The sequence below is a fragment of the Ochlerotatus camptorhynchus genome, unplaced genomic scaffold (genome assembly GCF_037179485.1).
Source record: "Ochlerotatus camptorhynchus isolate MF236.1 unplaced genomic scaffold, CSIRO-AGI_Acam_v1.1 ptg000313l, whole genome shotgun sequence".
NCBI classification, from domain to species: domain Eukaryota; kingdom Metazoa; phylum Arthropoda; class Insecta; order Diptera; family Culicidae; genus Ochlerotatus; species Ochlerotatus camptorhynchus.
In genome coordinates, this window is record NW_027040801.1 from 2,375,064 (window position 1) to 2,387,957 (window position 12,894).

At 46.0% G+C, this 12,894-nt stretch overlaps 2 protein-coding genes across 2 annotated transcripts; one reads left to right on the forward strand and one right to left on the reverse strand.

Moving 5' to 3' along the window:
- Positions 1–705: 705 nt before the first annotated feature.
- On the reverse strand, positions 706–2,303 carry LOC135707489 (transcription factor grauzone-like). Its single transcript, XM_065229333.1, has 2 exons — positions 2,137–2,303; positions 706–2,070 (listed from the first exon to the last, which is right to left on the reverse strand). Exons 1-2 carry the CDS (start codon positions 2,257–2,259, stop codon positions 709–711), a joined length of 1,485 nt encoding a protein of 494 aa, XP_065085405.1. The 5' UTR covers positions 2,260–2,303; the 3' UTR covers positions 706–708.
- A 9,241-nt stretch (positions 2,304–11,544) lies between these two features.
- LOC135707502 (uncharacterized) lies at positions 11,545–12,171 on the forward strand. The gene has a single exon (XM_065229351.1). The coding sequence runs from the start codon at positions 11,545–11,547 to the stop codon at positions 12,169–12,171; it is 627 nt and encodes a 208-aa protein (XP_065085423.1).
- Positions 12,172–12,894: the final 723 nt, after the last annotated feature.

Sequence of the window (12,894 nt, forward strand, 5' to 3'; positions counted from 1 at the left end):
ACAACGACGAGAGCATGTTTACCGTCGATCCCGTATCAAATTCCAGAACCGACCGGTATATTAGTTCTCTTCCGGTAAAAGACGTGGCCGACGAGCACAAGAACGTGTATCCTGCATCAAGCATCCTGCTAGCGTTATGGTGTTTGGATTGGTGGCTTCCGATGGCAAAAAATGAACCCGGTGTTAATTCCAGTTGGCGACAAGGTCAACACGGAGGTCTACATCGGGATTTTAAGTATGTTCTTCCGTGGATCAAAGAACAGTACGGTCCGAAGCCAACTGTTGTATTTCAACAAGATGGGGCTCCGTGCCACACCTCGAACCGCACTCAGAATTGGTTGCAGGAACATCTTCCGTTCTGGGCGAAGGATATGTGGCCGCCATCCAGCCCGATCTTAATTCGCTGGATTTCTCAATATGGCGCGTCATGAAGGCCAAGGCCTGTTCTAAATGCCACCCGAGTACAGCAAGCCTCAGACAAACATTGACCCGTACCCGGAGAGAAATGAATCCAGACTACATTATTACAGCAAGTGGAAACTCGTTCGATGATTACCATAGTTTAAGAGTCTGAGAAACATCCCCCCTTTGAATAAATAAAAAAACTCGGAAACGAATTTTTTTGATTTTTTTTTTAATTTTGACATTGCTCAATGGTGCAAACATTATCACGCATACGGTAGTTTTATATCATGATTTACTGAACATTCAAGAAACCGTTTCGCTTGATCCATCTTCCCTACTGTCGGAGGTGGCATACTTGGCCAAATGATCCTCTAGCCACTCCTGCGGGTGTTCCTTCTTCCGGTGCGTGTACATAGTGGCATTGGAGAAGAACTTTTTCTCGCAGTACGGACACTGGTACAGCGGCTCTCTAGTATGGGCATTTGCGACATGTTCCCGCAGAGTAGTTGCCCGTGAATACTCCTTACCGCACAGTTCACATACATGTCGCTTCCTATCCGGAGCGTGCTTGTACCTCATGTGCACCTTCAGGGCCATCAAATTGATCGACACGTGACCGCAGACCTCACATTTGTACTCTTTACCCTCCTCTTTGTGCCGCTGTACATGCTTTAGCCAGTATGTATGATTCTTCATCCACTTGTTGCAAACGGGACACTGCTTCCGTAGCTGCTCCGCCGTGAGCTCATGCGTTTTGCGATGCGCCAGAAACATGCCCCGCCGGTAGAACCCTTTCGAACAAATCTCACATATGAAATCGGTTGGCTTTTGGTGAACGGCTTTGACGTGTTTCCTCACGAACAATTTATGACTGAAGCACTTGCCACAGAGCTCACATTTAGCCGTTTCGTTGTCCAGTGTTTCATGTCCCTTCAAGTGACTTCTTAGTATCACTTCTTTGGTGAAGCTTTTCTCACATCGATGGCATTTAAATACGGGTTCCTTCTTGGCAGTGTGATTCTCCTTCTTGTGACGAAAGTAACCGCTCTTAGACTTGAAAGTACCATTACAAATTTCACACTTGAACGCTTCCGGATTCAGCACATTTTGCACGTGCTGATAAAGGATAGCACGGGTCCTGTGCTGAGTTCCGCAGCATACAACCGAATCCTTATTATGCGTTTGTATTCGATGACGTTTGATAGCTCGGAAGTTTTCAAATTCCATATTACATTCATCGCAGAAGTAGAAGGTGTGTTGTTTGATGAAATCATCTTCCGCTTGCCGTGCTTCGGGGGTCAACAGTTTACGCGAATGGGGATTTTTCCGTTTCGCAATCCTTTCACCCGGTGGTCGTCGCGTGTACTTTCGTTTCTTCTGTGGTTCCTGGGTCGATTCCTCCTTCAAGAGTTCAGTACATTTTTCCACTATTTCAAGCTTGCAGTCCACTACATCGAACGGTTGTAGATCATGCACAGGCAGGTCTATGTAATTTTCCTGAAGTTGATTCTCTTCAATCTCGATTTCCTCTTGTTTGATGAAAACTGATAGCGGTGCTGCTTCCTGCTGTTCATGGAGTTTCTGCACATCTCGGTAGAATTGATGGAACTGATCCACTTTTTCCCAACAGATTCCACAGACGATAGCAGTTTGCAGGTCATCTTCCTGTGTTCGGAACGGGGATTTGAAATTGAACTCCCAACTTTGACATTGAATGAATAGTTTGCTTACCTTGAACCAAAAATGTTGACAGATTATGTGGCATATATTCAGTTCGGAATCCGACGTTTTATGAAAATTTACAGTTTCCTTACAGCAAATAAAACAATTTTTACCAGGGAAATTTGAGTTCATATTCGTTTGTTTTTGTTAAAATTGAACTCGACGGATCCAAGGTAAGTATAACAACAGAATCACCGATCAATAAAATAATGCAAAATTGTGTCACACATGAAGCAACAAGAATCATGTTGCATGTATCAGTGTGGCAAAATATGATGTCGCGTACGTATTGTATGTTGCATTTTTTTGTATCGATCAGAATAGGGTTACCAGTAAAGTTTAGCAGGGATTATATAAACAATTTTTAACCATTTACGGTAAGGTCAAATTTATGGTTCGCGTTTATGCGGGCGTGCCCATTCGTCTTCCTCCTGCAGCGAGAGAGGTTAAATTTTAAAACAGCAAATTGCAGTTGAAAATAACTGGAGATTTCCGTTGAAGTGCTGAGTACAATTTTTTGTCAATTTCACGAAGGACCCGCATATACAACGACCATAAAGCTGGGTTTAGACAGGGCAAGTCAGTTGAATTCAACTGACTTGAACGTGAATTGAACGTGTAAACCATGCCATTCAACTGACTTGATCAACTCAGTTGAATTTAAAAAAGTCGAAACAGCCTCAACTTTTCAAGCCAATTGAATTCAACTGAGTTGATCAAATGACTTTCCCTGTTTAAACCCAGCTTAAGAAGCGCCTAACCACCAAATTCGGAATATCATTCCAACTTTGTGTGGTATGGTCGTACCATCTATCGTTAGTGTATGGTACCCGTTTGTTAGGGAAGCGCGATACCCAGGGTGGCCACTGAATTGAACAAATTAAATTCCCGGTTTCAAATAAACAGCTTAATATAGTATAACACGAATATCGGCATGATTGATTTCAGCAATTCAGTATTAATGTATTGAGCGAGATATTGAGCATATTAAAACCTCGATTAAAACAAATTAGATCCATGGAATAACTTTTGAATTCTCGGGCTAAGAATTTTTTGGGGCTTGGAAAACAGTTCCACAAGACGTTTTCAGTAGCTCTCGCCTTTAACCAGGAACGAACTGCCACGAGAACACCACCTCCAGTAGATTGCCGACTGTCACAACGGAAAACCTCGTATTCGGATCCAAACGCCTGGCCAAGTCTCGACACGAACGATGACATCGTAGCACCGGTCCGATACAGCTAAGTGGTAGTCGTGAACATCAGAATTCATTCCGCCTACGTTTTGGTAGTATAAAATGACGTCATGTTTACTACGGTTGGTGGTCGCACGAAGTAAGGCGTTTTCCGTGGAAGTCATGGAAACATCAGGCGGCGAATGAACATTAACAATCTCAAGTGGATACTCGCCATACTGAGTAGGTTGGAAGACCCCCTCACCACATCCAACCACAGGCCCGGAACGACTATGAAGATCGGAAGCGGCAGATAGCAGGACTGGGTCACAGGGATTGAGGGCTTCCACAAAGCTTTCAAACAGGAGTAGAAGCATTTCTTTGATCGGTGACGCATGTTCAGAATCATATTTGTACTTGCCTGACACAGCAAGTTGGAAGACCCCCGATCCACATCTAAGCTCAGGGCCAGGACGACATTGATATACGCTGGCTGGAATCGGAACGACTGAGTTAGAGGAACCGAGGACTTCCAATGTACTTTCTATAATGCATCCCGGGTGAGAATCCTCATCTAGAGGAACCAGGAGCTTCAAAAATGCAGTCCATAGTGCGTCCCGGGCGTGAAGTTAGGTGACTCATGCTTTTCAGTGGTTGTTCAATGCCGTTGGCAACAGAAATGCTACTCAACAGGCTGAAGTCGGTGAAGGATTCGGACAAATATCTGTTGCTAATGAAACCATACTTGCCAACCCTACATGTTGACCTTTCGATTGCCAAGCACTTTAAGGCAGGGAACAACTCTCACGCTATGCAAAGCCACCTAGCGGAGTTACTCAGAACTAAGTATGCCAAGTTTCAACACCGCTTCATGGACGGCTCCAAGGCTGCGGGAAAAGTAGGATACTGAGTAGCAGATACGTTCAACAGTTTATTCTTTCGACTTCCCGATCAATGCTCCGTCTTCTCGGCGGAGGCCGCGGCCATCTATTTAGCCATCACTACGCCCTCCGATAAACCCATTTGCGTTCTAACAGATTCTGCCAGCGTTTTATGTGTCTTGAACTCAGCAACATCAAAACATCCCTGGATCCAAGGCATACAAAAGACCGCACCACCGAACACCTCATTTGTCAACAAATTTGCTACAACAAAGGAAGTTTTTAACGAAGTGAAGGATATGGCCACTTAGACCCCAGTCAACCAATTGTTTTATGACCTGAGGGGTCCATGCGCGGTTATATGCCCAATCCAAGGCCGCTATGTCGATGTGGAGTTCCTCGTCCATCGCTTCCTGAAGTACGTCTCCCAGGCCGGTAAAGTACGTTCCGGTGCCGTGGCCGGGTCTGAACGCATGCTGTCGGTGGTTGAGATGGTTGTTGTCCGCAAGGAACCGTATTAGCCGGCGATTGACCATTCATAACCGTTCCATGACTTTGCTGGTACAGCACGTCAGTGAAATCGGACGGAAATTTTCCGGTGTTGAAGCAGCTTGTCTCTGCTTTGGGATGGGGACTACTAGGCTGTGAGTCCATTCTTTAGGCAGGGTGTTGTCCGACCAAATTTTGTTTATTAGATTTAGCAGTTCGATTTTGGTGTTGGGTGGGAGGTGTTGCAGCATGGGATATCCGATGTCGTCTGGACCAGCAGATTTACTTTTGCTACGGGATAATGCTAGATTAAGTTCTTCAAACCGAAAGGGAGCGTTTATATTTGTTGGCATTGGGTCCTACGAATACTCTGTGTGGACGCGTGGTTTTTTTTTTGTATGAACGCCGTGTCGTAACGATTAATGGCCGAAAGTGAAGCGAAGTATTTTGCTTATTCGTTGGCGATGGTTTGCGGGTCTCGTGTGAGCCCACTTGGGAGACGAAGGGCCACCCCTCTGGCCTTTCTCTTTCCTTTGAGGGCGTTGACTCGGCTCCACAGCTCTGACACCGCTTGGTTGGGGTTGATCCCCTCCAAAAATTCTTCCCAGCTACTTTTCTTAGCAGCCCTGATGATTTGCCGGCATTCGTTTCGCTCCTTGTCTGGGTGATTCATGGGTAGGCGTTTGGCTGCACGAAGAGCTTTTCTTCTCGCTTTAATGGCAGACTTTGCTTCTGGACACCACCAGTGTAAGGGTTTCCGGCCGGGGTTTGAACTGGTCTTTGGAATGGAGATTTTTGCGGCCTCAGAAATGATCTCCATGAGTTCTTCAATGCTTGCCACTGGATGGTCGATGTGTGCCTGAGTCACGGTATCGTTGAAGAGTTCCCAGTTAGCTTGATCGTAGAGCCACCTGGGACGCCTTGAGGTCTCTGGAGGTTCTTCCCCTAACAAGATGATGATAGGATAGTGGTCACTCCCTGCTGGATCATCCAGAGTTTTCCAGAGGAGGCGCCCGGTAATGGCTGGGCTGGCTGCAGAGATGTCGATCGCTGTTTCGCACTGGCCACGGACGAAGGTGTTCGATCCGTCGTTGAGGGTCACTAAGTCGAGGGACTCGATGAGTTCCACTATGGTAGCACCACGGAGGTTTGCTTTAGAGCTTCCCCAAGATGGGTGGTGCCCATTGATATCGCCGAGGAGTATAAGAGGGCCATCAATTGGGAGCAAAACTCGTTGAAGTTTGTGTAGAAGGTCCGGGATTTTCCCGTTTGGTAGGTATAGGTTAATGACTGAGACCGGGAATGGGGATTCCAATTTGGCTCCTACGATTGGGAGGTCGGTATTAAGGTCGATAGGGATGAACGGAATGCCATCAGCAATTCCGAGGGCAACCGAGTGATAAATATTGCTTTGACTGCATTTGTTTTATCCACCGGTATTTGCCTGCAAGTGTGCGGTCTAGCTGCATTATGTTGACTCTGTGGGTCTACTGGAGAGCCAGAATCTTGGGTGAGATATTATGAACCAATATGCAATTTCTTGCCTCTCGGTAATAGAGTTGATTGCGCTTCCAAACAACGAGACTGTTGTTTTAAACCTGGAACATTTCATCAAAGTTACGCACTCGTCACACATCCAGAACAAGTTCGGACTTGAGCGGATAATGTTCAGAAAAGTATTGATCAGCTTCGTGTTCGCGCACCTCATGTGTATTATCCTATCAAAGAAAGCCATACAGGAGGTTTCGCGCATTTGTCACAAGAAGAACTCATGATGAATAGCAACTGAATACGCGTGTGGAGATGCTCTAATACGCTCGTCACTCGACTCGAAGAGGAGGTGGATTCAGCTCGCACAGCACTCTGCGCACTCTGACTTTGATAACAATAACACAGCAGTAAACACAAGATTTCCGGTACGAAATTGATTCGGCACTAAGCCGGCGCCGCGCCTTTCAAAAAGTTTTGAAGACGGAGTGCGAAGTTCGCGTTTTTTTGTCGCATTTTGATTGGAGTTTTCCGGTGAAAATCTTTTGCCAATCGAAGCAAATTTACGTGTTATCGAAAGCGTAGCAGTGATATTTGGTTTCCCGCACCGCCGTGCGCTATATTAAGTGGAAATTTTGTTGAATTCCGGCTACGAACATACAAAGCTGAATAAGTGAAAACTCTCTCTAGTGGAAGAGCCAACATGGCCGCCACGGTTCAATTAGTATAGAAGATAGGATGGATGTAATAAGTGCGGTATTCAGTGGAGAAAACCAAAGAAGGAAATCTTAAATTAGCCTCTAAGTGAAAAATAGTATTAAGAAAGTAAAAAATCAGTTGGCTTTAAATAAAGATTTAATTGAAGTTAATTTTAAGTAAATAATCAAAAATCTACGGTTAAAAAATCGGAAGACATCGGAAAGAAAAGATGCCGCAAGCAAGTCAACCGGTCACAGAGTAGAAAAACTGGGTCATCGGCAGCAGGAGGAGCAAGGCGGGAACCGTCAGGCTTACGTACCACAGCAGAAAGAGCGGTAATCAACGCAACCATGGATGCACCAAACAACACAAAAATCACGCCATCGAAGGTAGTTTATCTCGAACCGATCAAGTATGACGTCCCCATCCCAAGCCATCCAGCAGCAGTCGGAAAAATCCTGATCGACGCCGGGTTTGCGCGGTGTAGCGAAATTACGAAGATCGGCAAATTTCGATTCAAGCTGGAGCTGGAATCAGCAGCGGACTTCCCTCAACTGGAAGGAGCCAATCTGGAGCCGAAGAACCTGAAAATATTCATCCCGCAGGGCCACAAACAAACGTTGGTCTTCATCTCCAATGTACCGCGAGAATTCACGGAGGAGGAGATGAGTGCGTCTATCATCGCCAGCGTTCCAGTTAAGAAGGTCGAGCGGATCAGGAAAAAGGACAGAGAAGGCAAGCTAGTGGACACGAGGAACGTTAAGGTGACTGTGCACGGGAGGGAGGCACCTGACTCGATCAAGTTGTATGGAGTCAACTTTCGTGCAGAACTTTACATCTTCCCTGTAAAGCAGTGTAATCTTTGTTGGAAATTCGGGCACACGAAGACCAGATGCACAGGACGAGCACAATGCAGGAAGTGTGGGAAAGCACATGAGCTGGACGCAGAATGCGACAGCCCTCTTCGCTGCACAAATTGCCAACAAGACCACCCAGCAAATGATAGGAACTGCCCTGAACGCGGACGAAGAAGTAGGATTCTGAAGAAGATGCTGACAGACCGAGTGCCGTATGCAGAAGCGGAAAAGGAGTTCCCGATACTACAGAACCGCTTCGCGCTTTTGGAGGATGAGTCTGAATTCCCAGATTTGGATGGACCGGGCACATCCCGGCGGATCAACACCGGAGCCATTCCAAAGGGCTCAGCCAAGGGCAGAAGAGGTGGAAGGTCCGGAGAATTCTGGAAAATGAGACAGGATGAAAACAGGATCGATGAGGGGAGTCTTGACGAAGGATGGGAGCATGAAAACAGGCAGGAAATAAGAAACCAGGGTGGACTTGTCTCAGCGAGAGGGCAAAGTGGGTCGGAAGAACGGGGCAGAGGCTTCAACTTCCATAAAGCTACGGAACTGGAAAAGCTCATCGCACAGATAAGGAAGGATCTCGTGCGGTTCTGTTATGGGAGGAACTGGTTGGCCCCTATAATCGAGCTCAGAAGGAAATTGGAATCCCGCATAAGCCTGGAGAGAACCGAGATCGAGACGGATCAACTGTTGATTGAGGTCAGCATGGACTTGGAGAAAATTGTAGAGGACGCCACAGTAGACAACACGGAGCAGCAGAATAGACTAACAGGATCAAACAATGGATTATAAAAACCTAAAAATAATGCAACATAATATACAAAGTATCAGACAAACGGAAACAAGAGAAGAACTCTACACATGCATGACCTCGAACAACATAGATGTAGCGCTCCTACAGGAAATTTGGCTAAAGAAGGACGAGAATTTCAAGCTGAAAGGGCACACTTTTTTCTCAAGTCGCCGCCCGGACGGGTACGGAGGAGTAGGAATCTTGATAGCAGATAGAATACTTGTGGAGAGCATCGAAATTCCAGAATTCGATTCGCTTGAAGCAGTAGGAGTAAAAATTAAAAAAGGGTTCCAGCAAATAAACCTTTTCTCAGTATACTTACCACCAACGAGGGGCTCGAGTGACGTGAGCAGAAAGGAGATGACGAGCTTTTTCTCATTCCTGCAAGAATTGGACGGAGAGTCTGTACTAGGTGCAGATCTCAACGCTCATCACATTTCCTGGAGTCCGGAATTCACTACGTGCAGTCGCGGAAGACTGCTATGCGACTTAATCGAGGAGTCAAATCTGATTCTGTTAAACGATGGATCCCCAACAATGATCTCCCCTCCTGGAAGCAGGAATTCAGCTATTGACGTCACGCTGGTGACCCCCGGAATCGCCAGAAAAGCACACTGGTCAGTGAAGGAGGAAGAGTTCGGAAGTGTACACATGAGCATTCATCTGGAAATCAGCAGTGACATCCCCAAGGTAGAAAGGACGATAAAACGGATCAACAAAGAAGTCCTTATTAACCAGCTAAACACGATACGGCCGCAGTTCTTATACTCCCCGGAAGAAATGGTTACAGTGTTCAACGAAGCGGTAGAAAAAGCGTCGTTTAGCTTCAAAAATAAGAAAGCAAACTTCCTGAAAACCTGGTGGACAGATGAGATAACAAAACTGTACACAAGCAAGCGGGAAGCTCTCAGGGAGTACAACCGACAGAAGACCACCTTAAATTTCATCCGGCTGAAAAAGGAAAGGGCACTGTTCAAGAAAGAAGTAAGGAAGACCAAGCGGAGACATGTCAGGGAGTTGACCGAGAAGATCGATGAATCAACCCCACCAAGGCAATTGTGGAATCTTGTCAAGGGGATCGACACAGCTCTTACGGGAAACCATAGAAAGTCAGCCGAAATCACCCGCGAAGAGGGGATAAACTTCATGAACCACTACTTCCAAGGAAGATACAGAGAGATTCCACTGCCTGTAGTGTGCACCGAACGTTCTCTCGAAGGTTACGAGATGGCAATCAAGGAAGGGGAGATACTATCCGTCCTTCGACAACGGAAGAACCATTCTGCTGCAGGACCAAACGGAATGTCATACGCCGTGATAAAACAATTAAATCCGGGAATGCAAAGCAAAATCTGCGAAATGCTTAGCCGAGTATTTGTTTCTGAGGAAATCCCGGACCAGTGGAGGTACACCGAGATCAAGCCAATCCCGAAGAAAACTTGCAGTCCAGACTCCCTTAACAGCATGAGACCAATTGCCTTGATGAACATCGAAATCAAGCTGATAAACTCTGCAATCAAGAACAGGTTGGCAGAAATCGCAACCATAAAGGACTTGATCCCCGAACTGTCCTTTGGTTTCCGGAAGCATGTCTCGGCGTCTACTTGCATCAATTACGTGGTAAACTCGATACACAAAGCAAAGGAGGAGCACAAAGAAGCTTTTGTGATTTTTCTGGATGTGAGCATGGCGTACGACTCAGTCGACTCAGCAATACTGATTGGAACCCTAGCAAAATTGAGAGTACCGGACAAGATTATCTCGTGGCTCCACGAGTATTTAAGATCTCGGTTACTGTTACTAAGAACGGAGGAAGGAACAATAGAAGTCGAAGTATCTGAAGGATTACCGCAAGGTTGTCCCCTCTCACCGATTCTCTTCAACTTGTACACGGCCGAGCTTCATGACCTTTCATCCGATGGCTGCGAGTTGGTGCAATTTGCTGACGATTTCGCTGTCATCATCACAGCAGACTTAGTGGAAGAAGCTGCAGATACCTGCTCAAAGTTCCTACCGCAACTTTACGACAGATTAGAAAAACTAAACCTAAAAGTGAGCAGTCACAAATCAGCGATCATCCCATTCACTAGAAAGCGGACTGAAGGCCTCAAAGTGGCTGTACGTGGGGTCAAAATCGACATTGTAAACACCCATCAGTACCTTGGGTATGTGCTTGACAGAGGATTGGCGCACAGGAAACACATAGAGTCTGTAAGAGACAAGGCGGGGAGCAAAATCGGACTACTTAAAATGCTATCAAGGAAATCAAGTGGAGCAAACCCGGAAACCCTCGTAAAAATAGGAAACGCTTTGATCAGGAGCCGGATGGAATACGGAGCAACAGTGTTCGGAAACGCAGCAAAGACCCACCTGAAGAAGCTACAAGTGCAACAAAATGCATATGTGCGAAAAGCAATGAACTTCCTCAGCACCACTCCAGTTCACGTTATGCTGGCGGAAGCAGGCCAACTACCTATGGAACAGCGGATCGAATCCCTTACGAAAAGGGAACTCATCAGGACTCTTTGGTACAGAACGCCGTTGATGAAGTTTGTCGGAGAGACTCTATATAGAGAAATGGGCAACGAATCTTTTCTAACGGAGATCACAGACAAGCACGTGGACCTACTCTTCCAAGTTCACCCTTCAGACAGGGAGTTCCCCCTGTTGAAGAGAAGGCGATTCATTCCTGAAGTCGAGTTCGATAGGATAATTAGAACATCGTTAGTGGAAGCAAGGCCCAAGAAAGAACGCACCCCTGCAGCAGTATGGCAGGCACTTTTCCAGGAAGCAAGCCAGACCTTGTACAAACAGTATAACAGAATTTATACAGACGCTTCAAAAACGGCGTCAGGCACGGCAATCGCCGTGTTCGATGAGACAGATGAGACCAGCGTAGCGGAAAGCATCAATATCAACTTCACGATTACGAATGCTGAATTGCTCGGCATTCTGAAGGCGATAGAGGTAACGAAAGAGAAAGGCTACAAGAAAACGGTCATATTCACCGATTCCAGGAGTGCCTGCGATATGCTGCTGAACGAAAGTCTATACGAAGCAAATTACCTGCTGTGGGAGATCCACAAGGAATTCCAGGACCTTGGAGGACGAACGATCAAGATCCAATGGGTACCAAGCCACAATGGTATCAAAGGCAACGAGACAGCGGACCAACTTGCCGTGACCAAATCACAAGAAAAACAAACATTCTACCATGGAATAACTGTAGGAGACGCCTTAAGACTCAGCAGCACAGAAATATGGGAGGATTGGACCAGGAAGTACAAAGCAACATCGAAGGAGAAAGGGAAATGGCACTACCAGCTCATGGACCGGCCAAACAAGAAGATATGGAGCAAGGATCTCAGGTTGCAGCCAGATGAAGTGAAAGTCTTAAGCAGAATAAGAAGCGGACACAGTCTGACCAAGGAAAGAAAAGCAAGCTGGGGATGGGAACTGCACGATACGTGTGATTGGTGTGAAGTAACCGAAAACTTAAAGCACATCCTATACGACTGCCCTCGATACAACCAAAGTAGAAGCAAATACATAGTACTGGACTACATGAAACCGTTAGAAATGATCCTGACGGAAAACTGCGAAGAAGAATTGAAACAAGTGGTGAAGTTCTTAAAGGAAAACAACATCCACATCTAAGACGGACAACCATTCATCAAAAACCTACATCTTTAAATTAAAGAAACAAAGCAAATTACTGACTACCAGCGGCGAGATGGACCAGCCATGGTCTTAGCCTGTCTGAAAAGACAAATCCAAAGAAAAAAAATAAGCCGGCGCCGGTGGTGTAATGGTAAGCGTGACTGCTTTCTCACCCCAATGGGTCTGGGTTTAATCCTAGCCGAGGTCGGTGGGATTTTTCTGAGGCATAAAAATCTCTGGTCACGTTTTCCTTCAGAAGGGTCCCGGCCCATGTATGTGTTTGAAGGGCGCGATATCCTACGCAGTTGTGGAAGCTGCCTTCCTGTACATTCGATTGCCGTCAATGGATGGCAATCGATGTCCATCGGTGAAGGGCCACGCACATTAGATCCGGATCGGACGCGTTGCGGCAAAGTGACAGCTAAATCTATTGTCTAACTGTCATATTTACGTCAACGCAACGCAAACGGATCTAATGTGGGTGGCCCTTGATTGGCACTAGATTGCGGAACAGAGACCGACGTTAAATAAAGAAAACAAGAAGATTGGGCACTAATTTCACAACTCGAAATATACACTATAAACTAGATTTCCACGACGAACTTCATTTCACGCTGATTGCTGACGTGTTAATGCAACGATACACAACAGAGAAAATAATATTTATTAAATAATATAACCCGCATGATTAAAAAACATCAATCAAACAAGCTCAAAAAT

What these genes read in the sequence shown, in the direction of transcription:
- LOC135707489 (XM_065229333.1), bottom strand. Translation starts at nt 2,259, where the DNA reads ATGAACTCAAATTTCCCTGGTAAAAATTGTTTTATTTGCTGTAAGGAA. An exon ending in GTCAACATTTTTGGTTCAAG is followed by an intron (nt 2,071 to 2,136) that starts GTAAGCAAACTA and finishes TTCCGAACACAG; the next exon opens with GAAGATGACCTGCAAACTGC.
- LOC135707502 (XM_065229351.1), top strand. Translation starts at nt 11,545, where the DNA reads ATGCTGCTGAACGAAAGTCTATACGAAGCAAATTACCTGCTGTGGGAG.